General features: G+C 45.6%; 2 protein-coding genes across 3 annotated transcripts; one reads left to right on the top strand and one right to left on the bottom strand.

Moving 5' to 3' along the window:
* Positions 1 to 40: 40 nt before the first annotated feature.
* Positions 41 to 10,365, top strand: CDC23 (cell division cycle 23). Its single transcript, XM_083726375.1, has 16 exons — positions 41 to 257; positions 1,648 to 1,720; positions 2,389 to 2,526; positions 2,716 to 2,758; positions 3,112 to 3,217; positions 3,432 to 3,564; positions 3,909 to 4,086; positions 4,172 to 4,269; positions 5,046 to 5,127; positions 5,270 to 5,423; positions 5,646 to 5,765; positions 6,301 to 6,376; positions 6,873 to 6,934; positions 7,608 to 7,686; positions 7,913 to 8,032; positions 9,114 to 10,365. Exons 1-16 carry the CDS (start codon positions 118 to 120, stop codon positions 9,282 to 9,284), a joined length of 1,773 nt encoding a protein of 590 aa, XP_083582501.1. The 5' UTR covers positions 41 to 117; the 3' UTR covers positions 9,285 to 10,365.
* Positions 10,366 to 11,939: 1,574 nt separating this feature from the next.
* Positions 11,940 to 26,932, bottom strand: KIF20A (kinesin family member 20A). Of its 2 annotated transcripts, none has more exons than XM_083726368.1 (19): positions 26,482 to 26,932; positions 24,685 to 24,843; positions 24,314 to 24,400; positions 23,772 to 23,891; positions 23,331 to 23,469; positions 23,031 to 23,218; positions 22,789 to 22,933; positions 21,903 to 22,100; positions 21,623 to 21,734; positions 21,349 to 21,420; positions 20,757 to 20,900; positions 20,373 to 20,538; positions 18,949 to 19,104; positions 18,291 to 18,430; positions 18,053 to 18,155; positions 16,310 to 16,520; positions 13,660 to 13,751; positions 13,317 to 13,454; positions 11,940 to 12,543 (listed from the first exon to the last, which is right to left on the bottom strand). In XM_083726368.1, exons 2-19 carry the CDS (start codon positions 24,823 to 24,825, stop codon positions 12,220 to 12,222), a joined length of 2,676 nt encoding a protein of 891 aa, XP_083582494.1. In that variant the 5' UTR covers positions 24,826 to 24,843; positions 26,482 to 26,932; the 3' UTR covers positions 11,940 to 12,219. The 2 variants fall into 2 exon arrangements, with proteins under 2 accessions (XP_083582494.1, XP_083582495.1); XM_083726369.1 differs by lacking the exon at positions 26,482 to 26,932 and adding an exon at positions 26,414 to 26,432.
* Between the last annotated feature and the right edge of the window lie 292 nt (positions 26,933 to 27,224).

Below are 27,224 nucleotides of genomic sequence, written 5' to 3'. Positions count from 1 at the left end.
CGAAGGCCGCGTGAAGGAGCCGAGCGGCGTCCTCCAATAGGGTTGCGGGGCTGCGTCGCGCGCGAGCCGAGGAGCGAGGCTTGGCTTTGGTTGGTCGGCGCTTGCGTCTGCGGGAAGATGGCGGCGACTACCACGGCGCCAGCGGTTGTGGCCGGGTCCACCAGTGCGGATTTCTCCGACCTGCGCGGGATCAAGAAGCAGCTGCTGGACGTGGCGGAGCGGAGCCGGGAGCGCGGCCTGCAACACAGCGGGAAGTGGTGAGGAGGCCGCGGAGGTGGCGGAGAAACGGCTTCGCGTGCTCTCCACCGAGTCGCGGGAGGGCTGCGTTCAGGGTCTCCAGCAAAACTGGGGCTCCGCAGGCTGCATGGGGCGCTCTGGGGCGACGGGATGCTGTCGCCATAGGGAAGGGCGAGGAATAAAAGACCTCGGCAGCGAGCGCGCCCCTTGCTAACTCTTTGGCATAGCCAGGTGTCATCCGGCTACTGCACAGCTAAATTGTAATAGGGGGCTGGCTGCCTATTTTAGGGGAACGCCGTTCTGCTGTTACTAAGGTTGCTTAAGTATTATGGCTTATGATGGGTCTGTGCACAATGTGCACATTGAAGTGCCAGCTATACATATCGGGTTGCAGGCCGCCTGCCATGTGAGGATGTATGGGCAGTGCTGGATTTACATATAGGCTAAACAAGCTATAGCTTAGGGCCCCACTCGCTTGAGGGGCCCCAAAAAAATTTAAATTAAAAAAAACCTGGATGTAAATTTCCAAAATACAAGCTAAAAAACAAATAAAATAAAACCTACATACAGCAATAGTGTTTTGTGTTGTGTTTGGACCTGTTAGATCCATAAATTACCATATAGCATATATACAACACAAAAAACAGCAACAATTTGTTGTTGACAAAGGACAGCTGGAGATATAAAGGGCCCCATTACCTTCAGTAGCTTAGGGCCTCATCAAACCTAAATCCAGCCCTGTGTATGGGGAGTCTCTTCATGCTATTGTGCATGTTGGGGAACCTTAGTCCTGGGGGCCAAGTGCAGCTCATCAAGCTGCTGTGTCCTGCTCTTGAAACTGCCTCCTGGCTATGGTTCTTCCCCAGGCTACACACTACCATGGCCCTCCTCTGTGTCCTCAAGGGTTTTTGCCTGGATGCAGTGAGCCTGGAAACATAGGAGGCTGCCTGCTGGTGAGAATCGCATCAGTTGTGCCTCCCACTCTTTGCCTCTACACACACATATGCGCACACCCACCCACACCCCAGCATCATGCTGCCCCTGGAAAGTTGCGTATGAGGGAAAATGGCCCTTGTAAAGAAAAAGGTTCCCTTCCCCTGTTGTATGTAATGAGTACAGTGGTATCTCTGGTTATGTACTTAATTCGTTCTGGAGGTCCATTCTTAACCTGAAACCGTTCTTAACCTGAGGTACCACTTTAGCTAATGGGGCCTCCCGCTGCCGCTGTACAATTTCTGTTCTCATCCTGAGGTAAAGTTCTTAACCCGAGGTACTACATCCGGGTTAGCGGAGTCTGTAACCTGAAGTGTTTGTAACCCGAAGCATTTGTAACCTGAGGTACCACTGTATTGTGACCCAGACTGGCAGAAAGTGGTGTATTTTAAGCTGCAGTGGGCTTTCTTGTTGTAGGGCCTCAGAGCTGGCTTTTGCCCTGGACCCTCTGCCCTTTAATGAGCTGCCTCCTGCACCTGAACTCACAGAGGTACGTACGGGAGGAGGGCTTGTTTTTGCAACACATAATACAGATGAGGCTGCTATGATGTAGTGTCCTAGAAAATCATAACTTTAAAAAGTTGTGGCAATTAGAAACATTAATGCTAGAAATAAGACAAGCAGGCTCCATTTGCAAGTCACTTTGCCTGTCTTATCCACTTGAAGGCTTTACTTGTTGAAGGAAGGGATGAGAGAGGTGCGCATTTATTTAAGGCTCAGTTCTTTGTAGCTGAGTTGGAGGGAAGGGTTCTGGCTGCAATCCAAAGATTAGAGGACCCTTGGTTCCCAATATTGCTTCTAGCAGTGCTAGGGTCACTTGCCAGGCAAACAATTTTTAATGCAACCAGTTTGCTTTCTTAGGATCCCTTCTTTTTAGCTTGTGTGGGCTTAATCCCTCTCACTTTGCTCTCTTGTCACCAAAGCTTAAAATATCATAAAATTAAACTGATTTTCTATTATTCTCAGAGAAGCTCAAATTGTATTAAAGAATAGGAATTTGGTTAGCCAGACATTATTTGAGAACTGCTGTTTTCAACCCTGTATTTTGTCTTTCAGTGGAAACCAAAAGCAAGAAAAGCATTTGCTTTTGTTACTTGACAGACGGTGTCTAAGGAATTCATTACATTGGAATTTAACTTTTTATTTTTTTGTCCTTAGGAGGATGCTCGTGACTTGGATGCCTACACCCTTGCTAAATCTTACTTTGATCTGAAAGAGTATGACAGGGCTGCTTACTTCCTCCGGGGCTGCAAGAGCCAGAAGGCCTATTTCCTATATATGTACTCCAGATACCTGGTGAGTTAATAAGATAAATCAGTTCCCATTCCTTGATTTCCTCCCTCTCTTCATAAAGATTATGTGATATATCTAGAAAGTGAAGTTTTATTATTTTTGCTTCTAGTAGCTGGACCCATGTCCAGTGAACATCTCATGGTAGAAAATTGCTGGTTCTTAAAATTCTTTTAAAAATTTGTTTGTTTGCAGTCAGGTGAAAAAAAGAAGGATGATGAGACAGTGGATAGTCTGGGTAAGAAACCAACACACAACTTTTTCCAGTTTGGCTTTTGACGCTTGATTTACAGTTTCCAAGACTACAACTTATTTTTTCTTTAACTATTGATTGATTTTTTTAAAAAAGAAAATGCAAAACATGAGCAAAATTTAACTGTTAAATTAACTTCCCTTTCCCCATCATACATTGTTCTGTATTTGAGCTAGTTTAGCATCTGTCTAAAGCAGTAGTCCTCAAAATGTTTTGCAATAGTACCACCCTTTGCTTTAAACAAAACTTTGGCAGAATCTTTGCAGTACAATATTTAAAAATGGTTTTATAAACACGTACTGCTAATGGTACCAAATAACAGATTACTCTGTTTACAGGTCCGTTGGAAAAGGGGCAGGTGAAGAATGAAGTTCTAAGAGAGCTACGGGTAGAGCTTAGCAAGAAACGCAAAGCCAGAGAACTGGATGGATTTGGCCTTTATCTGTAAGCACTGAAGTGATGCACTAATGACATACTGTAGGGAATAGCCATATGTTTACATCCAGGTATGATGAAGTTGGGATTGTGAAATGAATAGGGATTCTTGTCTGTTTGTGTGCATGCAATTCGCCACACAATATGTCAGACTAGGGCACGAGGATGGCATAGGCTCTTGCCCTAGTAGTGTTTCTCTTACTCTTTCTCTGTATCCCCCTAGGTATGGAGTTGTGTTACGAAAGCTGGACCTGGTCAAAGAGGCCATTGATGTGTTTGTTGAAGCTACCCATGTTTTGCCATTGCACTGGGGGGCCTGGCTGGAGCTTTGTAACTTGATCACAGACAAAGAAATGGTAATTTGTGGGATTCTCAGGTGCAGGTGTGTGATGATTGCTGCCCTAGATTTCTTTGGGAGGAAAGGCAGGATATAAATTCAGATCTGGCCACTATTTTCTGGTACTATTTGATCCATGAACTATCATGAGGTCGATACTGTGTTTGGTGGTTTTTCTGATTTGGAATACTTGAATTTGCCAGCAAATCTTAAGTAACTCAGTAGCAGCTGGAGGTGATAGCATTCTTTCCATTGAGTGGGTGGAGAGAACCGAGCCCATGTTGTAACCTTTCCTGCAGTTCTTGGGGGCTGCTGTAGACTGCTTCTCTAAATGTGTCCCTCTTTGTTTGTGGTTGTTGCCAGCTGAAGTTCCTGTCCTTGCCAGATACCTGGATAAAGGAGTTCTTCCTGGCACACATCTACACAGAGTTGCAGCTGATAGATGAGGCCTTACAGAAGTACCAGAGTCTTATTGATGCAGGATTTTCAAAGAGCACCTACATTATCTCTCAGATTGCAGTGGCCTATCACAATATCAGAGGTCAGTGAATCTTTCCAGATTTGGGCATTCTGGTGTTTTGTTTCCTGCTTTTTCCCCCTGAGTGCCTGCCTTTCTCTTTCCTCAGATATTGATAAAGCTTTGTCCATCTTCAATGAACTAAGAAAACAAGACCCTTACAGGATAGAAAATATGGACACCTTCTCTAATCTGCTCTATGTCAGAGTGAGTACTTTTTTTCTCAGTCTGAATTACATTATAGGTTGAGCAGTGGATGGTGTGGGCAGGATACAGTTGCTTAGCAGTCTTCCCAAAGCCATGTTACAGAAAGGGAGAGTGGGAGGGATCAGGGAGCTTGGCACAGTGGGAGGAGCATTGGATTGGCTGAGCTGTCTGTCTGTATTCTGCTGAGTTCCCTGCTGCCTGGCGTCTTGGTAACTGGCAGCGATGCATTGCATTGGGGAGCCAGGTAGGCAGTCACTTCCTGTACTACCATGCTGGCCGCTACTGCATATGACCCTACCTCAGCCTTAAATTGCTCGCAATCCTTCAGTTTGTGTACAGAACTTTTCTGTCTATATCCCTTAAACTTAATGTTTTCTTAGTGGTAAACCCCAGTAGGGAAATTTGGTCTGTAAGGAAATAACAACATTGCACTATCAAGTGAGAGAATATAATGGCAAACAGAATCAGGAAACATTTGCTACAGGGAGATGTTCCAGTTGCCTTGAACCAGTTTGTGAAGTTATTCTGGATATTGTATGAAATTGCCAAGTCTTTGGTAGTCCCTGTTGCTGATGACTTCCAAACATCCCAAGATTTGTTGTTCTCATTGTACTCTCCTAGTTCAGACAACCTACTGACTGATTTTGTGGCTTGAAAAGCTGTTCCTTCTTTTTTTCCATGCAGTGGTGTTACAAGAGTGTGTTTCCATCCCTGCAGTTCCACCCCCACCCACTGGCTCCTGTCCTTAAGCTTACCGCTTTCCTTTATCCCACTAGAGTATGAAGCCTGAACTGAGCTATCTGGCCCACAACCTATGTGAGATTGACAAGTACCGTGTTGAGACCTGCTGTGTGATTGGTGAGAGACCTTGCTTGCTTGAAGAGGGATGGGAGGAAGCTGCAGGACATGATCCTCTTTCACATGAAAGAGTGTTAGTAGAGTTGTTGTTTCCCAGCCCCTGGCTGCTCTCTGCTCACTTTTCATTGTGCTTTTGCCATAGGGAACTACTATAGTTTGCGCTCACAGCATGAAAAAGCAGCTCTCTACTTCCAGAGAGCATTGAAGCTGAATCCTCGATACCTTGGAGCATGGACCCTCATGGGACACGAATATATGGAAATGAAAAACACATCAGCAGCTATTCAGGCATATAGGTGCGTGTGGAAATGCCTTCCAAAAAAGAAGGCTTACTTCTGGTTTCCACCTAGGGTGGGGAGTACTTTTAACAAGATCTTTTTCTATTGTTGTTACTCTCCCAATAGATTCTGCTTGTGCATTTCTTTTTTAACAAATGCAGACTGTTATGATCTTACCTCCATTTGTGCCGTATACCTGTATACTCTTTCAAAGAATTCCTGTGGCTTTCTCTCTTCTAGACATGCCATAGAAGTGAATAAAAGAGACTACAGAGCATGGTACGGATTGGGGCAAACATATGAGATCCTTAAGATGCCCTTTTACTGTCTCTATTACTATCGGCGGGCCCATCAGCTCAGGTAAAACTGCCCAGTATAGATACTGTCCTTGTGTCTAACTCTTTTTAATAGCTGCCATTATCAGTGTATGGAGTCAGCTTGCTATAAATGAGATAGGGATGTGCATTGCCATGGCTGCCCTGCAAATTACAAAATCTAACGTTTCAGTGCAGACTTGAGATTGACCAGAGGCAGGGGATTTTAACTGTCATTTAAAAGATAATCTGATCTTTTGCAAAAAAAATAATGAGAATTTGGCACTTAATATAGCTCCCCGTATCTCTCCATTGCTCCCAGACTCTTCCCTACTCTACAGTTAAAGGAAGGGTGCATGGGACAATCCAAATTTTAAAACTCAGTTTTGAAATCATAACAAGTTCCAACAGCTGGGTTTTAAGTGTTTGATTTCTTCTTTTGGGACGTAGACAAAAAAAAGACTGTTGTGCTGTAAGATTTAAAAGTGAGGCTTTGTGCTCATTGGGCTTTAGGTAGCTTTAGAAGTCTGAGCTTGTTCGGTCTTTTTGTGAGCCAGCTGATAGTTTCATGTTTTTCACAGGCCCAATGATTCCCGTATGCTGGTAGCTCTTGGAGAATGTTACGAGAAATTGAATCAGCTAGTGGAAGCCAAAAAGGTAGGGCGGGACATGGATTTCCATTTGAGCAGCAGCAGTGGGCATTATCCTGAACCAGATAAAGGAAATGCTAGTGTATTTCTGCTGTGCTGTTTTGTTATAACAATTGAATTGCCTCTGTCCATTCATTGCCTCTTGAGAATGGACTGGTGAATGTAGGTTATGTAGCTGGAACATAGGTACTGGGGGAAAGTGCTAAAAATTGAGCAGTTTCCAGAACTGAGCTTTTATTCTGTTTGCACTTTTCTTCCATGTAATAATAGCAATCAGATCTTCTGATGGCTTTTTTTCTTCATCCTCTGTTCGAAAAAAAGAGGGAAATATTGTCTAAAACTTGGAGCTAGGTTTATTGGAGTTATCACTCCTATATTCTTGTATTATGTTACTTCTGATATGCTTCATACTATTCATTCATCTCTGCTAGGCAGGATAGTAGGCAATATCACCTTTGCCTCTGGACTAGACACTTTTGCATTTGTTGTTTTTTTCTTGACAGTGTTATTGGAGAGCCTATGCTGTTGGAGATGTGGAAAAAATGGCACTGGTGAAACTAGCAAAGTAAGTAGTAGTTTTATATTGCTTTTCTTGGATAGATTGGCAAAACCTCCTTATCTGACCACTGCCTTTTGGACTGAAATCTTAGTCTGCAGGCGATATGATGTGGATGTTTCCTGTCTTTCTGCATAGCTCTTAGTCCTTGTGATCCCAGGAAATTATTTAGGGGAAGTACTCCAGATTATCTTTGACCTTTATGGCAGCAATATTCTGGATAACTACTAGTGGTTTTTCCATAGTTCTTGGTATCCGCATGTGTTCTTGGTGAGTCACACAATGTGCGTTCATACAGGTTCTGACAATAATTTAATGGCTACACATAAACTAAGTATAAAAAAGTATTTTATTATGTATATCAAGATAAATATAAAACTAAAATTGCTACAGTGTGGAAATGGGATGTTTGCCTATCTTGATGAAAATGACCCCTGGGAAATACCTGTGAGTAACAGGCGCAGAGATTAAGACATTGCTTAATGTCTTTCCCCCCTATAAATGCAGCTCACATTTGATAGGCTACCTAGGCTTACTCCAAAGCATGTCATTTGTTATTAGGATAATCCCATCAACTACATACTGAATACTTATAGTGGACAGGAGTTAGCTTCTTCTCTTATAGTGGTGGTCTTATCCTTTCAGCAAGAACACACTTTTGCTTTTTTTTCTTCTTTCCCAGGCTTCATGAACAGTTGAATGAATCAGAGCAAGCTGCTCAGTGCTATATCAAATACATACAAGATATCTATTCTTGTGGGGTGAGTCAGTTCCAAATGATTTTGGGAATGAAAGAGTGAAGGATATACAGAGTGGATAAAAACAGGTGTTGTTGTGTTTTTTTTATAAAGAAAAACATTGTATTTAAATTGGATTTTTTAAATAAAAAGTTGTAAATACTCAGTTTCTCCCAGATTAATACTAAATATTGATATAAGAAATGAATTTACCCTGAACCAAACCATAAATACCTTTATTCTATTCTAGGAGATAGTGGAGCACCTGGAAGTAAGCACTGCCTTCCGCTACCTGGCTCAATATTATTTCAAGTGTAAACTCTGGGATGAAGCCTCAGCCTGTGCCCAGAAATGCTGTGCATTCAATGACGTGAGTAGCCAACACATCATCTGTGGACTTCTTCACTTGGTCCCATGCCTGCTTTTCCCCACAGTGCCACCATTGAGACCACTCTTGGGTATGGCTATAATGATTTGAGGCCACACATGTGTTAAGTCATACTTACACAGGATTTTGAAAGAACCTAAAAGAGAGGCTGAAAGCCCAACCCTTTTCTAGAACAACAATCTAAATCCTTCAGGATTGTCAGAGTGCTCGCCCATCTACCTCTACTAATAGAACCAATCAATAATACACCAGATCATGAAAAGAACTTTGTGAAAAGCAAGTAAGGAAATCTGCTTAAAAAAAAAAACATTCCTTGTGGAAATAGAGGTAGCTAGTTTTTGCTTGGTAAGAAATGTGTTGCTAGTTACATGGATAAAACATGAAAATGTCCAGATATGTGCTTGCAGGCCACCCAAAAACCTCTTAGTGGGCTTTATATGGCCTGCAGCTTGCCCTTGAAATAGATAAAGAGAAAGCATGAACAGGAAGTAAAGTATTTAGAATCCTGTTGATGAGTTGGTTTGGCATGGGGAATCCTTTTGGCACAGCAGGCCAGATGTTCCCCACCCCATTGGGCCAACTTTGACAGGTGGGTGGCATTGTGATATCAGATGATCGACAGGTAGGTTGCCCTGCCTCACCTGTCAAAGTTTCATTGTTCAGCACTTCCCAAATGCTTGACAGCCAGCTTTCTTAAAGAGAAACTTGGTTGTGCAGTTGACAAAGCCATGTCTCTACCTTCTCCACACCTGATGTCACATAGAACACTGGGTATAGGACAGGTGGGCATGGTTTAGAGAAAACAGTTTTGCAGGCCAAATTTGACACATGAGCCAGAGGTTCCTCACCCCAGAGTTGGTGAATATTTTGCTGGAGTAGCCACTTCAGGGAGAAATATATCATGGGATTTGCAGTATCTAAAGGCTTGCTAGATCTGACATTGAACCACAAGTCTGATTGCAATTCAGAATGGCTGATCTTTGCACAGGAACACCCATGTGCCCCCTTTCTAGTTATTGCACTGTCTTTGCTCTTTGCTCATGCAACTTCATTTCTCTTCCAGACAAGAGAAGAAGGGAAGGCCCTCTTGCGGCAAATCTTACAGTTACGAAATCAAGGGGAGACCTCGTCCACAGAGATTGCCACACCTTTCTTGCTTCCGTCTTCACTATCTGCCAATAACACTCCAACACGCCGTGTGTCACCCCTGAACTTGTCCAATATTACACCTTAAAGTGTGCCTGATGTGAACTGCAAATGTAATCCAGCTGGAGCCTGGGTTGGTTTTTCCTTCTAATACTGCCTCTCTAAGGAGAGTTCTGTATCCAGTGATGCCTTCCTAGAAGGGCTGATAACTCATTGTTGAAGATAGTTACATTGCGGGCATCAAAGGCTGGTGGCACCATATTTCATAGAGAGTGACTGGATCCATTCTCCTCCTCTTATGCCTCTGCTTTCTAGCATGACATCTTGGTGTAAGAAGGGATTCCAAGGTCACTTTCCTCCATTGACATCAATTGGAGTTGCTTCTCTGCCTGTCACGTTCATGGCATTCCTTCGTAATGTCTTGCTGCCTACCAGTGTGTCATCTTTTGGAGGAGAAATGGTGCTGCCTCGCTCTTATTTCATGATGGAAAGAATGTCCTTGCAGCAGTAGGTCCCTTGTCCTTTTGGTTTTAGTTACTTTTCAAGCAAAATCGCTGTGTTAGATTTGCTAGCTGGTAAAAGGAGCCAGTGGAGAGAGCAAAGGGACTGCCATTTGTCTAGCACAAATGTAGAGACATGGGTGAAAAATGTAGTAATTCATATCCCATCATTTCCCTTACTAATGCAACAGCCGATGCTGTTGTGTAGCCTGGTAACAATGAAGTGGTGGGACTTCTATGTGTTCATTAAGATAAGAGTGCAGTGTTGACATAGCTTTTCCATATATACGGGCTCTAGAAGTATCCACCACTATTTGAGTGGCAAAACTCATCTACATATTTTTGTTGCCCAGGAACACAACATAACTGTTCAGTAGAAAAAAAACTATTGCTTAGTTCTTTGAACTAGAAACTGGGGTGTTGTAAACTAGTATCCTAGCAGGGATGCAGTTTTGTTGAATATGATCCTATGACATAAAATAATGGTTGTGATCTATCCTCAATGTGACTTAGCAGAAAAAAACTAGGTGGTAAAGAATAACAATGGTATGAATTTCTTCAGCTGACATGAGAATTCAGGTATGGAAACTTGACTTGTCTACAGTTGAGCAGGTAATGGTATCAAGCAAGCTTGAATTCTGCTTCCACTATTAAATTGTTTTTACTACACATTCTTGTCATTTATGTTAGTAAAACACAGAACTTTGACTTCTGTTGTACAGCACAGATGTTGGGGCTAGAGCACTCACATTTTGTTAATTTTTATCTTATCTAGAGATCCTTGCAGGCAGGGTTTCATACAGAGCCCTCATTTTATCATCACAATTGGTGGTGGGTAGGCTAAGAGAGACTGATTCATAGTCAGTGAGCTACAAACTTGGGCCCAGATCAAATTCAGACATTCAATGCCACCCCTGCCATTGGGCAGTGTCACAGCTGATTGTAGATGCCATGAAAGGACTGTAAATAAAAAAAATATTTTTAATGTATTTTTACTCCTGGGGAAAAGCAGTTGTGGGATTTTCTATCTTGTGTGCCAAATTACCTTGGCTTAGGCAGCAAAATGTCTTGGTTCAGCTCTGCCAGCACTGTTCTAACTTAGCTTATATCCTAGATAGCCTTGCTTAGCACTGAAAACCAATGATATTGGAGGCTAACATTTTTCACGTTAATGCAGTTATTAATCTACCGCATTCCAATCTGCACCATACTTTCAATATATGCAAAACCAAACCCAGACACCATGTAAATAAGGATTCTGCCTATTTAGGGGATTATAGGTTGTCAAAATTGTATAGAGGTTTGGTGTAACTCATATATAATTTTAATTATTGACCCTCCAGAACCACACCCGCTGTGCCACTGCCTAAGTAACAGTTAAGTCTCTAGGGTAATTTCCTGGCGAGTGGCTTTTAGAAAATGTAGTACACATAATTTGCTCTACTGCGTATGTTATCAGTATCTAATAGTATATGCCTTGGTTTCAGCTTTGTAGAAGACTAAATATAGGACAATTACAATACTGTACCACCTCTAAGGATCAGTTTAAACTGGGTATTTTTAGAGTAGACACCTTGCCCTGGTGTCAGTATGTGATGCCTGCAACAAGTTTCTCACCACTGCTGTAGAATTATAGCCATGATTTAAAACTACAACCTTAAGACATGGGAGTCCTTTCTATTTGTGCCCTCAGTCAAGAACCGGAATTAGCAGGCCAGACTTGGAACTTTGTCAGGATTTATGCCCATAGATGTAGTTATTATCCGTCTTGTTGGTTTGGAATAGTTTGCACTGCTCATAATTGTCTTAAGGCTGGGAATACAATTTAGCATCAGTTAAGTACTTTTATTTATACTAAGAGTAGCACTTATGAAAATATAGTCTGTTCTTCTACCCACTCCCAAGGAGCTAGATTCCCTTTGTCCAGAAATGCACAACTGAGTAAGATACATTGCCTGTTCCATTAAAATCTTTGAATTTTGAATACTTTCTGTATTAGGGATCATGTGTAGATTAACCATTGAAGTCTCATGTCTGGGCTACCAGAGGGACACAAAAATCAGCCTTGTGCATAGCTGTCAACGTTTCCCTTATTCCGAATAGGATCCCTTGCAAGAAAAGGGAAAAGTTAACAGCTATGGCCTCGTGGTTGTGGAGACTAGTCCACCAGGTAAATAGAAGAAACTTAAAAACAAATGCCAGAAAGGTTTCCCTTATTAGAGCTTGTTCACATAAACATGAGGTTTTAGAAGACACAAGGTACATTTATTATACAATTAACATAATGTACATTTCACATGCATAACATAAGCTATTGGAGGTGATAAACATAAGGAATATGAATCCAGGTTCCATATACACTGGAGTAGCAGCTGGCCTGAAACCGAGGGCATGCATAGTAAGTAACCATCTTTGGGAAGCCAAAGATTTAGTTAGCTCAGGCCTCAACACATTAACGTGAAGGAAAATATTAAAGTTATCAACCGGTTGCTTGTTCCCAGGTACACTACAACCCCCCAAAAGTCAGTGTTTTTTGCCAAAGGCCGTGGATTTAGATGTTGGAGAGCCACGGGCACGTAGGATACTACTATAGGGGGTCTCTATTGCTACAGCAGGCATGGCTGTTGCGCAAGTCAGGAAATTGTGCAAGAAAGGCTTCTTGAAGGGAGGTTGACTTCTGGGCTGCACATTTTCATTGTTGGCACAAAACCGTTTTTTGCTGCAAGAGGTCGGTGCTGCTTGGAGCCTCTGCACAGTGTGAAATTGCTCTGCAATACAGGCTGCTTTCTTCCGCAAATCCATCTTCACCAGCATCATGTTGTTCTGCAGCTCAGCCAAAGTCTGGTCCTGGAAGAGCCAGTGGAGAAATTCAGTTTTATGAAGATGGAGCCTCCCCTCTTGTCAGACAGGTGCCAATCATTTCAGCCAATTACCCTGAATGTGAAGACTTCTGAAAATGCTTATGGACTCAGAAACATTAGAGATGAAGATGACAGGTGCCTGGACCTTAACAAGGGCCCTCTGGGATTGCTTCAGCCAGCCACCAAATATTGTGGACTGGTCTATGACAACTGAGGGAGGAGGAGTTGATTCTATGGTCACTAATGTTGTGTGATGCAGTGTGGTTGTGAGCACAACTACGCCAGAAAATGGTTTAATGTTTTTTAAAAACTGGCACGTTTTTATATGGTATTTCCCCCACCTCTCCCCAGCCAGTGGCATCTGTCACCATGGACCAAAACATAAACATCAGATCTGGCACTTTCAAGCACAATCTTGGTACAAATAAATAGTAGTAACAACAACAACAACAATGTATTGAATTTATACACCACACTCCATCTGAAGATCTCAGAGCAGTTTACAAGATAAAAATGGATCAAGGCACAGAACCTTAAGGACACTAAGGATTTATCTATCTATTTCAAAGGTTTTCCACCATCAAATCAAAGGTCACCTTGTATATATTTGTGTGTGTTGTGCTGCTGGATCTGAAATTTTTATGGTTCAGTCTATAGGCACCAATGTAAAGTGACTAAAATGGACAAAACTAAATCTTGTGTAGCAGAGCATGCATGCCCCCTGTAAGCTGCTGAAATTTGGGAGACTCCTTCACCTACCTGCTTCGCCAGGATGCTGTCACACTTTGAGAGAGCTTCACGGAGTTTCCCGGCTCCTGTGCTGTGGCAACATGCTCTTTCGGCTGACTGGAGGGACTCCCCAAGTTTCTGCAGTTCAGATCTCAGCATCCTTACATTCTGAGAGAGGGAAGGACATTTAAGCACAAGGCAGCGTCCAGCCCCTTAAGGAAGACTGGACCACATACAGTGGCAAGTTGGGGTTGGGGAGAACAAGAAGTTATGCACCCATTGGCAGCAGATGAAGCTTTCAGAGACAGTGCCATTCAGGCCAGGGTAAAGGAAGGAGGTTGGCAGATGCCAGGAAAGAAGGTCAGGCAGTTACCTTTTGGCCTTCTTCCAGCTTCCGGTCCACATTTGTTGTAATGGGCTTTGAGGAAAGTGGAGGCTCCAGCATCTTCTGGTGTTTACGCAACTCTAAGGACAAACCACAGATCATTGCAATTTAGCCCAACCGTTAAAATTATTTTTGCCAGTCCTCAATACAAGAGCTGAATTCTCCCCAAGAACTGCCAGGCTACCCAGGCCTTTTCCCACACTCTTCAGTTTAAGGAGCAATGTTTCAAGCCAGATTTGAACCCCGACAATGCTATTTTTAGAGAAGTTGTGCATCGCTTTAATCCCCTTCCTTCTGCTACAGACCAGGCCAGAGGAGAGCAAAATAGTTTACCCTACAATGGGAAATGGTGAAGATTTAGAAAATATACTGCTAGACTAGGGGCACTAAACATAGGAATGAACTACAGTGGTACCTCAGGTTAAGTATTTAATTCGTTCCGGAGGTCCGTACTTAACTTGAAACTGTTCTTAACCTGAAGCACCACTTTAGCTAATGGGGCCTCCCGCTGCCGCTGCGCCACCAGAGCACAATTTCTGTTCTCATCCTGAAGCAAAGTTCTTAACCTGAAGCACTATTTCTGGGTTAGCGGAGTCTGTAACCTGAAGCATATGTAACCTGAGGTACTACTGTATATTTTCCAGGTTCGTCTCTGCATTAGCGTAATTTTCGCTCCATAACACGCAGTTTCTTCCTCCTAGAAAGTAAGGAGCGAATGCCTACGGTGTTATGGAGCGAATGCCTACGGATAGCGGGGGAATCTGCTGCAGTCGTGAGCAGTCCGTAGCTTGCTTTGAAACAGCAAAGTGGGTGTAAGCAGCTCCTGTCAGCGAGCCCAGCCAGGGAGGAGGGAGAGAAGCAGAGTGGGAGAGGAGAGGAGCCGCTTACACGAGTGTAAGCGACTTCTGTCCGGTTGGCTGCTTTAAAACAACCCCGTGCTCTCTGTCCCTGCCTGCAGTTTTTTGCTGTCTGATTTTGGATTAGCCACTGTAGGGGCTGTGTGTGTGTGTGCTTGAGCTATCGTTCTCCTCCTCCTGCTTCCCGTTCACTCTCCCAGCTCTCCCAGCGCCCCTGCGACTTTAGGATTGATACTCTGTGTCTCTCTCTGTGTGTGAGGGATCGTTCTCCTTCTCTTGCTTCCCGTTCACTCCCCCAGCACCCCTGCGACTTTAGGGCCAGTTCTCTGCGTGTGTGTGTTTTGATCTCACTGTGCTTGTTGGGGGAGAGTGTTGGTCAAAATTTTTCTTGATTTGTCTCAGAGTGGTTACTATCGTGGTTTCCTTTGTTTGTCTTAGCGCGTTGCTTTTAATTATCTTTAAGTGTGAGTGTGAGCCTTTCGGCAGCTGCCGAGCTGGGGAGGAGGGAGAGAAGCAGAGCCTGCTTGTTTTAAAGGAGCAAAGCGGGAGAGGAGAGGAGCCTCTCCTGCATTATTAGCAGCATCCTTCTCCACACAGCCCATGCGTGTTCCTTCTCCCCTTAAACTCCTCTCCTGCATTATTAGCAGCATCCTTCTCTACACACCCCACGCGTGCTCCTTGTCCCTTGAGTGCTTTTCCTTCCCTCCCCACTTAAAACGTGGTTACAAAGCACGGATCCACATGGATCCTCAGGATTTTTGCACTGGGTCACCCCAAATTCACCATCAGATCAGATAGCATGTCCATGGCTACAGCCTACACCAAAAAACACACACGCACCCACTGTTTCATGGGGCCGCAATGGCGCAAAAACGTGTTTACAAAGCATGGATCCTCAGGATTTTTGCATTGGGCTACTCCAAATTCACCGTCAGATCACATGTCTGTGGCCACAGCATGAACCACAAAAATCATACATCCACTGTTTCGCTTAGAATATTTTTTTCTTGTTTTCCTCCTCTAAAAACTACGTGTGTGTTATGGTCGGGTGCGTGTTATAGAGCGAAAAATACGGTATGTCTCTAGACCTCATGCTTGTGGGGCAGGGGGAGCATTTGAAGGATGACGACTGGGTGGGATCCTAATAGTCAAGGGGACTTTATCCCCCTTCTTTGGCTTTCACCACCCCAGACCTTGCTATTTCAGGGCTACGAGTATTTCAATTGTCTTGCAAAGAAACATGCTCAAATAAATTTATAATTTGATCAAAGTGCATAATTTTGGTAGGGCATTTAAAATATTAAACAAAAATGGCCTTAAATCAATTATTTGGATTCTCCTCCCCCCCCTCTAATTTTGACCTCTGTCAGGTGGGAACCTGCCATATTAAAAAAGTACTTCTTGCAATGCGCAACCATTTACAGAGATAAAGATGGGGAATGGGATTTGCATGCAAAGCTTTTCGGGTTCCCTCCCAGGTACCTCCACTTTAAAAGTCATATATCGGTGGATGGGAAAGACAAAACTGGTCCCACGGCCTGACCTGTTATAATACAGCTTCTTAAAAGGAGACCTGCTCCCAAGGAGGAGCAGGGGTCCCACACTAATAATAGGCAGATATCCTAGGTGTGCTTTAACACTTCATGGTCGCTCACTCACAGAAGCCAAGGTTCCCAAATGCTAGGTCAGCTTGCAGTTCACTAGATTGATGCTGCGCAGTCTGATCTCTTGACAACCACCTGCTTGGAGCCCATGCGACTACAAGGGGGAGAACGCCTCACCTTCTGTAGTTCTTTGCAGCTCTGCTTGACACTGCTCTAACTTGGCTTTCGCCTGCAGCAATTCCTGATTCTGGGCAGGCGTTGCTGCTGCCAGTCGTTTGGATTTGCGTGGAGTCTGCTCCGGATCTGCCTCCTTTCTCTCCTGGAGCTGCTGTTGCCGTTTTGCTTCTTGCAAGGCATCCTGCAGCTCTTTTATCTTTTCATCCTGACTCTGAGGGAGACAAACAAGACAATTTACAGGAAAGGCTCTGTTTGGGAAGATGCAGCCTGCCAACCTGAGATGAGAATGAACCGCAGCAGCAGAAGATAAGCTGATCAAACTTCCCCAGAATCTCCTATAGTAGGAATGGGGAACCGGCAACTACTCTCCGGTTGTTACTGGACCACAGCTTCCATCACCCCTGGAGAATTGGAGCCCAACATCATCTGGAAGGGCCATGGGTTGCCATCCCTGTCCTGCAGGGTTATGAGATTCTCATTTGGGCAGACTCTCATGCTCCCAGAAATCCATGGCAGAGCCAAGTTTCAGTGCCAAGTGTGCAAAGGATTCCACGAATGCGCCTGCATACAGAACCTATCAAATCACATTTGTAGTCCACTCCTCCAAGGTGGCAACACACACAAACCTCTTGCATATTTATTTATAAGCCTTCAGTAGGCTGTTTGGGAGATAGCTAGTCTCTTCGCAGATCAGATCTGTTCCACACACATATGGAAAGGCATTTTTCTCCCCCCCCCCCCGCATTCTCCAGTTACAGTGGTGCCTCGCAAGACGAAAAGAATCCGTTCCGCGAGTCTCTTCGTCTTGCGGTCTTTTCGTCTTGCGAAGCAAGCCCATTAGCGGATTAGCGCTATTAGCGGGCTTAGCTGATAAGCGGCTTAGCAAATCAGCTGATAAGCGGCTTAGTGGATCAGCTGATAAGCGGCTTAGTGGATCAGCTGATAAGCAGCTTAGCGGCTTGGGAAAAAGGGGGGGAGGAAAAAAAACCTGCAGAAACTCGCAAGACATTTTCGTCTTGCGAAGCAAGCCCATAGGAAATTCGTTTTGTGAAGCACCTCCAAAACGGAAAACCCTTTCGTCTAGCAGGTTTTCCGTCTTGCGAGGCATTTGTCTTGCAGGGCACCACTGTATATGAAAACTTTCCTGAACTGTGCACAGGTCACTCCTGCTTGCCCAAACTTTCTTCTGTGTGGACTGAAATCACCATGTCATAAGCTAGGGTTTCTGACCATGGAACCCTCAGACACCCTCACTGAACCCCCCCAAAACACCCTCTGCTCTTCCTGAATTGCTTCAATTGTCCTTTTAAAAGGCTTTTTTTGTGGGGGTTGCCTTATTTTGGGGTGTATGGCATGCTTTTGCCTGACTTCGTTTTGGGGAGCATGGTGTGGATGTTTTGGGGGTTCTGAGAACTGGCAGGTGTGCTTTTTTCTTTATGTAAAATGGCTTTTGATTAGTGCCCATGACAGTTTCTGAGATTTCCAAATGTGCCCCTGGTTCCAAAAACGTTGGGGTGTCCCTGCCATAAGCTTTCATGGACTTAGAGCGCACATTTGACGACACGTATGCCGTTATAAAATTTGTTAAATCTTTTTAAAGATGTCATGAGGCCCTGCAGTTTTGCAGACACCAATAAAACTGGGTGCCTTCCTTCAGGTCAGTGCTAAGGTTTGGAACTGCAACGTCCTGCCCTCAGGAAACCCTCCAGCACCTCCTTCCCACAGCTCTTTCACCCCACACACCTCAATCTTCTCCTGATAGTAGTCCGTAAGTGACTCCTTCAGACTGTTCAGTTTCTCCTCATAAACGTCCTCCAGCATCTCCTTTTGGATGTCCACATGCTCACTGCAGAGAGGAAGGTGAAAGTGGGTGGGCAGGGAAAGAGTCATATCAAGAACAGACAAGATGTGGGATGGACCGCCAAGGCCAATCCTGGAAAGGAGGAGACGTGCCTCCACAGCCCTCTGCCACCAACAGTACCTGGTCCACTGTTCCTTCTTCTGTAGGAGATCCATCATCTCATTGCAGATCTCATCGCGGAGACGCATTTCCAGCTGAAACTTCTCCTGCCGCTCTTTGAGCAGAAGGTCTCGCACAGCTTCAACCACACGCAACAGGTCCTGAAGGAAGAGAGGAAAGGAACATGACAACTGGGGTGGATCTACACACAGGAATAAAACGCTGTAAGTCATAAATTCAACCATTCAACAAATTTTTTTAAAACCCTGTATGTAAAATCTCATAGAAAAGTTTTGTGCTCTCCAGTGCCATCTGGTGTTGCATGTTTATAACACATTTAAAACGCAGGTTTTTGACTAATGTAGCTGAGTCCCAGGTTTTCCAGAACAGCCAAGTTGAGGAATTGCCCCAGACATCCAAGCATTACTACAGCTACTCAATTTTTAATGGGCAAGTAAGTATCCAAAGGAGGTTTTGGAGCCTAGGGGTAACTGGCTATCATTGCATCAGACAGCTTTCCATTTTTTCCTGTGTGAGGGCACAGAATTTTTGAACCTCAGTTGACACTTCACGGTCTATTCTTGGCTGGGGGTCCATAAAAGGTTTTCTGACTGCTCCAGTCTACCAAAGGACCCTGCCAATGGGAGACTTTCTCAGTGAGTGACAAACAAGCACTTGCCTCTTTGTCATATGTGGTCACATCCATTTCATCCTCGCTCTCTTCGTCCGATTCAGCTTCTTGATACGGTACTTCTTCAGCGATCTTCTTCCCCCGGAGGCTGTGCTCCTTGATGAGAGACTGAATCGACAGGAGCTTTGTAGGAGCTTGTAGGATCTGGAAGGTATACAAAGTGTTGCTGTTGGCATATTCCAAAGAGCAATGGGCACATCCCAGCCAGGCAAAAGCACCTGAGGATAGCACAGGGGGATGTGGCCTAGGGAGAATCCCAGGGCCAAGGCAGAGGCCTGCATCTGGCCCTCGCTTTCCCACCCATGGGCTACAGCCTTATGTTTAACCTAGCCAGTTTAACACATTGTCGGAAATTCTCCTGCCCCAGTTGATATCCATGCCTGGAGGTTAATAAGCCACATCTAGCCCTCCCTAGAAGTACAATCAGCTATCTGTCCTTCCTCATACTATGGAAAGTCTGTTTCTTCCCTGGCAAGGATTGAGATATACCATATTCCCTAATCTTGCCTGTTTCTCCGCTCTCTTGCAGCCAACCAGCTGTGCTACATAGCACACCAGCACCCAGGGGTCCTTCAGAGAGGGAATTGCAGGTGCTGCTGAACTTAGCCAAAGGTTGCCAAGGTAAGGTGTGGAGAAGATACTGGAGAAGAGAGGCTGGGGTCTGGGGGGCTTATTAGTTTGTTTCCATTCTTGTTTTTATTATGCATTTTGCATTTTTATGTCGTGGACTGCCTTGAGATCTACAGGCAAAGTGCAGTAAACAAATGCAATAAATACAAATAAATAGGTACGCTTCTGAGCACAATTCAAAGTATTGGTGTTGACCTTTAAACCCTAAACGGCCTCGGCTCAGTATACCTGAAGGAGCATCTCCACCCCCATTGTTCAGCTCATACACCAAGGTCTAGCACTGAGGGCCTTCTGGCGGTTCCCTCCCAGCGAGAAGTGAGGTTACAGGGAACCAGGCAGAGGGCCTTCTCGGTAGTGGCGCCCGCCCTGTGGAATGCCCTCTCTTCAGATGTCAAGGAAATAAACAATTATCTGACTTTTAGAAGAAATCTGAAGGCAGCCCTGTTTAGGGAAGTTTTTAATGTTTGATGTTTTATCGTGTTTTTAATATGCTGTTGGGAGTTGGGGAAACCCAGCCAGATGGGTGGGGTATAAATAATAAATTATTGTTAATTATTATCATCATTATCATTATTAAAGGAAAGAAAATGGGGAAACACTTAAGAGGTGTAGGGGAGAGAGTACAAGTGTAACAAGCACACTTTGGGGTACACTGGGGGGACGGGACGGGAGGGGAGAAGAGAGAGAGAGAGGAGGGATTAGCAGTGAAACTTCAAAGGCCAGCCAACATTTATGGAACCTTGCAGGCACCTAGTTTCACCTTCAACAACTTTGTGTCTCACCTGACTAGCAATAGCTGAAAACTTAGCCACGTGAAGAGTCTCATAGTACGATGAAGCACATGGGTTGATATTAACAATCATACAGGACTGCCCACGTCCTGTGAAGAAGCCTTGGAACACACGGGTGAGCTTGCTGTCCCGGAAAGGAACGACACTCTGCTTCAGCCTGTTAAGGATACAGGAAGAGGATTTAAGCCCCAGAAATGGAGCAGAAAAGCAGCAACCATGGCCGGCACCCCACCTGCCGGGAATCCAATTCGACAAACCCTACACACAACCAGCAACATCTCAAGTTGGAGAGGACATCCTACAGGAAGCGCTCCTTGCTGGGTTCAAGTCAGAGCTATGAGGAGCTGTCGGACTGAGAGCTAGGAAGAGCTTTACCTGGTCTGCTGGTTCTGGCGCAGCAAAGTGAGGCAACGCCCCAACGTGTGCAAGGAGGTGTTGATGTTATTTGCCTCTTTCAGGCGGTCCCCGACTCTCTGTTCTTTGCAGCGCTCTGAGCCGGCCAGGTCACAGAGGGACATCCTGGGGAGGAGGGAGGGGGGTGTCAGTATCAGGATACAGGAAGTCTAATCCTACCAGAGCCAAGTGTTGCATTCTTCAGGTTAGAAATCCTGCACACCAGACATGTCAACCACTGCCAAATACACCCAACAAAACCTGTTAATTCAGCGCTATGGAAGATTTAGGTTGCTCTGCTTCAGGTAAGCAAAACGGGGGACTAATTACAGATTTTCATTCCAGGTCTGGCACATTGCAGGGATACTGGAAAAGCCCCTGAAAGCTTTACACATACAGTGGGCGTCTGTCTGAGAAGTGCCCATTGTGACTGGGGGGGGGGGGAGAGTACTCTCTCCCACACACCCCATTTGCCCTTCTGAACTCCCCTACCCTTAAATGAGATTGCCCTTCAGCCAACTGACAGGGAAACTCATAATTCTGCCCTTCGCTGCATGCAAAAACTTTGACTTACTCGCTGATTTTTGGCTCCATCCCACTGCTGCTTTCCTGGAGGTGCAGAATGCGAATGGAGAAAATGCTGTGACTGCAAAGAGCAAAAGAGTAATGAAAACCAGTAGCTTGGGCTCAGATTGTCACCCCCATTCCCTATCTCATACACACAGAGCTGCCCCCCTACCTCCATGGGTTTTGTTTTCTTGTGCGAAAGACATGTTTTGCCAATTCTGAGACACACACTTTCACCCCACCCCTCTGCTAATAAATAAAATTATGGTGCTGTTACAGACCTGCGGCTAGAATGCTGGTTCATGTGGGTGCTGGCAACGCTCTGATTTCTCCTGCCCAGTTTCAGCAGTTTCCAGGCCTCAGCAGCATCTTGAACATTGATCCAGTTCAGATCTGGGAACAGGAATATGTGGCTTCAGATCTCTACGAGGGATCACCCTCAGCAAGTGGACAAGACCCTCTTCCGTTACACAGCCCACGTTACCAATGCTGCCACCCACAGACTGCCAGTGGATCAAGCTACGGGAAAACCGCTGGCTGGGTAAGCTGGCCAGTCTCTACCTTTGACATAGGGGTTGCCGGTCTGATCTTCGCACAGCCGCAAGGTGGGCCTCTTGCAGTTTGGGCCAAGTGTGGTCGTCTCCAGCAAGTCATAAATCTGTTCATTGTAGATCTCAAAGAAGGAGACCCAGATGGAAAACTGCACGTCTTGTGCCAGCACTGAGACATTATCTGGGTCAGCCCAGCGAGGCCCTGTCTCTGTCAATGAAAGCCAAACGTGTATATTGCCAGTGATTGCCACAGCTGAAATTCACCCAAAAGACACAATGTCCCTTCCCAATGCCCTCGCCTGGCTCCCCACTAACTTTATAATCCCCCCCCCCTTTTAACACACAGCAGTTGCCCTGTTAAAGAAGGCTATAGGCATCTCCCCTTGCAAAATTTCTCATATGCCTCTGAATCTGCCTTAATTTTAAGTCTCCTGTAAGTCCCTTCATTGCTAGCCCACTCACTCTTCTGAAGGCCTTTGCATGCCCTCACTGGTGTGAAATCAGAGTGGTAAAATACAAATCTTCTACTGAATGGTAAATAAGATTTTAGCAACAGTCCAGCTTTCTGCTTTATAGTTAGTGACAGAAGACTGGCTTTGGCCATCAAGCAATGGCCAAGCCAAAAGCGATTTGAGGGAGTATTTTACAAGCCCCTCCAGAGGAAGCCCAAAGGCCCTCTCCTGTAAAGCCCATCAATGAGTCCCCATAAACCACCTCAACATTGTTATAAAATGGATATATGGATGCTATCACTAGATATCCCCCCCTTGCTCTCTTGTGGGTTGGGTAGCCCTATCTATTTTGAGATTCCACACCTCTTGAGGTACTTCTCAGCTTTGATCGTGACCATTAGAAAACCACCTGTCCCCAAACAGGTGGCTCAGGGCAGTAGGTACCTTCTAGCTGGCTGGTGCTTGTCAGGTTGGCAGACTGGCAGCTGTAAGAGAGGCCACCTAAGCCACTGTCAATGCTTCCGCTTGTGCCTGCTTGCAGCTGGGATGCTGTGCTGTGACTTCTATTCAGAGAAGTATACAGCTCCTCCTGTAATTCCAAAGGAAGGAAGGAAGACCACTGAGTTGCTGATCAGGGCATTTTTCTCCTTATAACAAGAGACTTGGCGAGCGGGAGGGACACTCACCTCCTTCATCTTGCCGCAAAGCAGGGCCTGCTTTTTCATTTCCTCCTGTCGAACCTGCTTGCTGTCCAGCCAGGTCACCTCACTCGAGAGGAAGGGCTTCAGATCCATGGCCCGGTACAACCGCGTCCCAATACTATTGAAAATGATGGCCAGGGAGCGAGGCAGGATCCCCGCATCAGTACCACTACCTGCAAGTCAAAGAAGAAGTGAGCAGACACTGAAACAAGTGCCGCCCCCCCCGCCCCCCGCCACTAGGCAGAGGTGCTTGCCTGAACCAGCACAGACTTGAGTGCTTCTTACCCTGGATGGTGTAAGTCTTCCCTGAATTAGTGACGCCATAGGTGTAGACCAGCCAGTTCTGCCCATGGAGCACACCCTTCACCACATCCTTCATCGTTGCATCAAAGAAAGCCGCCTGGCCCACCTCTGGACCAAAGATCTGCAACCCCAAATGTTACAGGTTAGTCCTTTAGAGAGCAGAGAAAGGGAACCTGGGGCCTTCCAGACATTGTTGAACTACAACTTCCATTAACCTTGACCACTAGGGCTGATGGGAGTTGCAGGTCAAAATATGAGGCAGGCCATACATTCCCCCTCAGGGGGTTAGAGTTAGGCAGTAAAACGAAGAGGGGAAGGGTTGCCCCTGCTTCTCCACTTTTTCCTCAGTGGAGCCCTGCAAAATCCTTAAAAAAACTGGTGGCCATGTTGAATCCTACATAAACCCAAGATCCAAGTATGTACCTGAGTGAAGGTGAATTTGTGCACCGCCTGACCAAGCCCCCGTTCAATGTTTCTCATGGTGAAGGAATCCTTTGGTGCTTTGAGAAGAAGGGTCTCGGAATCGTCAATACAGGCGCAGCCCTAGAGAGGACAGTTAACATTCCGCGTTCAACATTATTTGCCACAGCAGGAGCACCCCCGCATACTAGTTTAAACATTTGTGGCTTCCCCCAAAGAATTATGGGATCTGTGTTGTTGTTTTTTTAAAAGGTGCTGAGAGTCGTTAAGAGCCCCTATTCCCTTCACAGAGCTACAATTACCAGGATGGCTTAACAATCGATCCTTCTTTATAAGGAACTTGGGGAATTGTAGCTTGATGAGGATAGGCTGGGGCCAGGCTACTCTTCCCCTTGCCAGAGAGCGAAAGGGGGCAACCTCCTGGTGTGATTATACCTCTGGATAAGGGCAGAGACCAGTGTCTATCCCCTCCCAGGAGATTAGGAAAAGCAGCCCCCCCCCCCACACACCTTAGATGCTGGCCCATGCATTGCCTATAAACTCACTTTATCTTCCTGTTTCTCCATCTCGGCTGGTGTCAGGGGTCGCACTCTTGCATATACCTTCACTTTTCCATTGTCATCAGAAGCGGCCTGTGGAGAAGTCACATGTGACTTTTAGGTTCATACTTAGGAGAGTTAGGCAATACTAGCCCATTCGTTTTGTTGTTTTTTTAATTGTTTTGAAACCAGACCAGAGGTAACCAATCAGATGCTTTTCAGAGGCTGTTGGTCTACAGCTCCATCTTTCCCAACCATAGGTCCTGCTGGACAGGGCTGGTGGGCAGCTGCAGTCCAACCATATTAAAGAGCATCACATTGGCTACCCCCGAGGGAGCACAAACAAGGGTTTTAGTTCTTCACCTCACTGCTCTTACCTGCTCACTGCTTGAAGAGATGGCAGAGAACTCCGCCAAGAGGTCTCGGCACAAGCCAGGCCCACATTCTGCCACAGTGGACTCCAGCACAGGAGAAGTGACAGCTTCTTCGTCAGATAACAGCCCTACTGGGGAGGCCATAGCGGCTACACACTGATGCTGCAAGAGAAGCCCATCATAGGATGAGGAATAGAAAAAGAAGCATAAGTTCCACTGCCAGACTTTGCCACCTGGTTTCCAGGTTCCTTGCCACTTCTAAATAAATTATAACAACACTTCCTATAACTGCAAAATGTGTGATGCCTATGATAAGGATAAAATATTGGGGTACAATACTGAAACCGTTTCCCAGCTTTGCTAGGGCCTAGCCCTGCAGGTTCTGAATCAGTCAGGTTCAAGCAAGAAACCACAGCCAGGCAAATTGAAGCAAAACAGCGGCTAGGAAGCCTTGATCACTTTATTGTTGCAGCAAGGTTTTAATTCCCAAACTAAAACAAGGAAGAAGAAGCCCAGAACAAAGGGCACATGGCTTCTTAAGAGTCCCCAAAATTTCCCATAATACATTTCACAAAGCAGCATCAAAACATAGGTATGTCCCAGACAGAAACCTGAGGTCCAGACATACCCCTGTCAATCACACATGGTTCAAGTACCCACTTCACACAATGAGAGTATTTACATATCCCCTTGTCAGGAAAACATCCCTCTGCACCTTTATTTGTTCTTCTTGGGTCTCATTTCCCTCTGATAACACCTAGTCTGGCCCCTTTGTCAGGGCTGTTAACTGCGTGATGATACATCTTGAGAATTATGGAGTCCCTGTTCCATTCATGCCATGAGTCAGGTCCCTTCCCCTCCATCCTTGGAACACAATTTTATTACCTTTTGGAACTGAATAAAACCATCTACTTGACTCCACTAGCCAAACAGTAGATAGGATCCCAGCAACATACCTCGGCTAGAGATGCATTGCATTCTAGGAAAAACTAACTAGATAAAAATCTGGAGGTACCTTACCTGACCACTGCTCCATCTGGGCCCAGTATTGTCTGTTCTACCTGCTGAGAGCAGCTCTCAAGGTTTCAGAGAGCATCTTTCCCAGTCTGCACACTACCTGAGGATGTCAGGGACTGAACCTGGGACCTTCTGTATTCAACACACGTGGTCTCTACCAACCAAGGGACAGCCCTTAAGTACACTCCCAACTACATATCCTCAGAAATAAATCCACTAGGACTTAGTTCCAAGGAAGTGGGGTTAGGACGACAGCGAAAACACTGTCATGTGGGCACTTTGTTTCGTTATGGAAGTACTAGAAAGTGCATTGTTTGGCTCAGACACTATTGTAGCAGCAACGAATGTGACCTTCGTGCAAGCGTAGCTTCTTTAACCAGCTTCTGCAAAGGATTTTGTAAAAAGAACATGCCACTCTACCTAATTTGCCTTTGGGATCCACCTCTTCTTTTCCCTATGAGAGCAACTTAATTCAGGAGACCCGCCTCAAGCCTAGCGTCTGTAACGTATCTTCCAGGTCCCATAAGGTAAAGAGGAATTTAAATAAGGTGGGTAAATAAATGCCCAGAATTACGAATACGACTGCCAACCTAGTGAAAGGGGGAGGTTTTCACGAGTACCCAAAATGAGACATGCTCAGCGCTCACATTAGGAGGGGCAGCGGGAGACTTAAATCACCCGCCGCGGCCGTTGCAGAAGTAAAGGAGCAACTCACGCCCGAGCCGCGTTCTCCCCGACACCAGTAGCAAGGATTGAGTCCAAAGGAATTCTCCCCCCTCTCACCAGGCTTTCCCCCGCTCCGTGCTCTCCTCTGCCCGGCCCGCCAAGCTTTGTCCGCTCGATCGCCGGTGTCCGTACGAGCCACAATGGAGCCCTCGAAATCCTCTTCTGCTTCTCCTGCTCTTTCAAACCTCGCGGTCGGCCCGATCAGCCAATCAGGACGCGCAAAACTCAGCGGCTAATCACCTACCCGGGGCGTGGCCAGCGCGGAGCTTAACGCGAGGCTGTTTCTAATTCCGGCTCTTGTCGCATGTAGTCCAGCCTCAGTCTGAGAGGAATGGAAGAAGCAGCGGGCGGTTTACTTCGGTCTGCTTCTTCTCCCTCTATTAAAACCCTCTGGGCCACAAAATATGCCCCCTGCCACCATTCCAGTGCCCATTTTTGCCCCCACCCACCTCCAAATATCTCACAAAAAGTGGGAGGGGGGCTACCTTCGGCTGCAACCCCCTTACAACACAAACTCCAAAAAAAAAAAGAGAGGATTACTTCACAGCCAATCACAGTGGAAGGTGAAGGAACCCTTCAGACATCGGGAATTGCTCAGGCGAGCTATATGAAACCTGCATCCTTGACTTCAAGTAAAAAAAGGGTCCTCTCCAGTCACATTTTGATTCCTAACTCAGCTTCCAAAAGACTCTTGCTTTTTTCTTGGGGGGGGGGGGGAGCTCATAATCTGCAGACATGGGCCCTGGTGCAATTGCTCCAACTGCAAGATGGATAGCCTTGCCCAGATCCCAGGAATGGGG

The sequence above is a fragment of the Podarcis gaigeae genome, assembly GCF_964106915.1.
Source record: "Podarcis gaigeae genome assembly, chromosome: 2".
Taxonomy (NCBI): Eukaryota; Metazoa; Chordata; class Lepidosauria; order Squamata; family Lacertidae; genus Podarcis; species Podarcis gaigeae.
The sequence above is the reverse complement of the archived record's forward strand: the minus strand, read 5'-3'. Positions and strand labels throughout refer to the sequence as shown.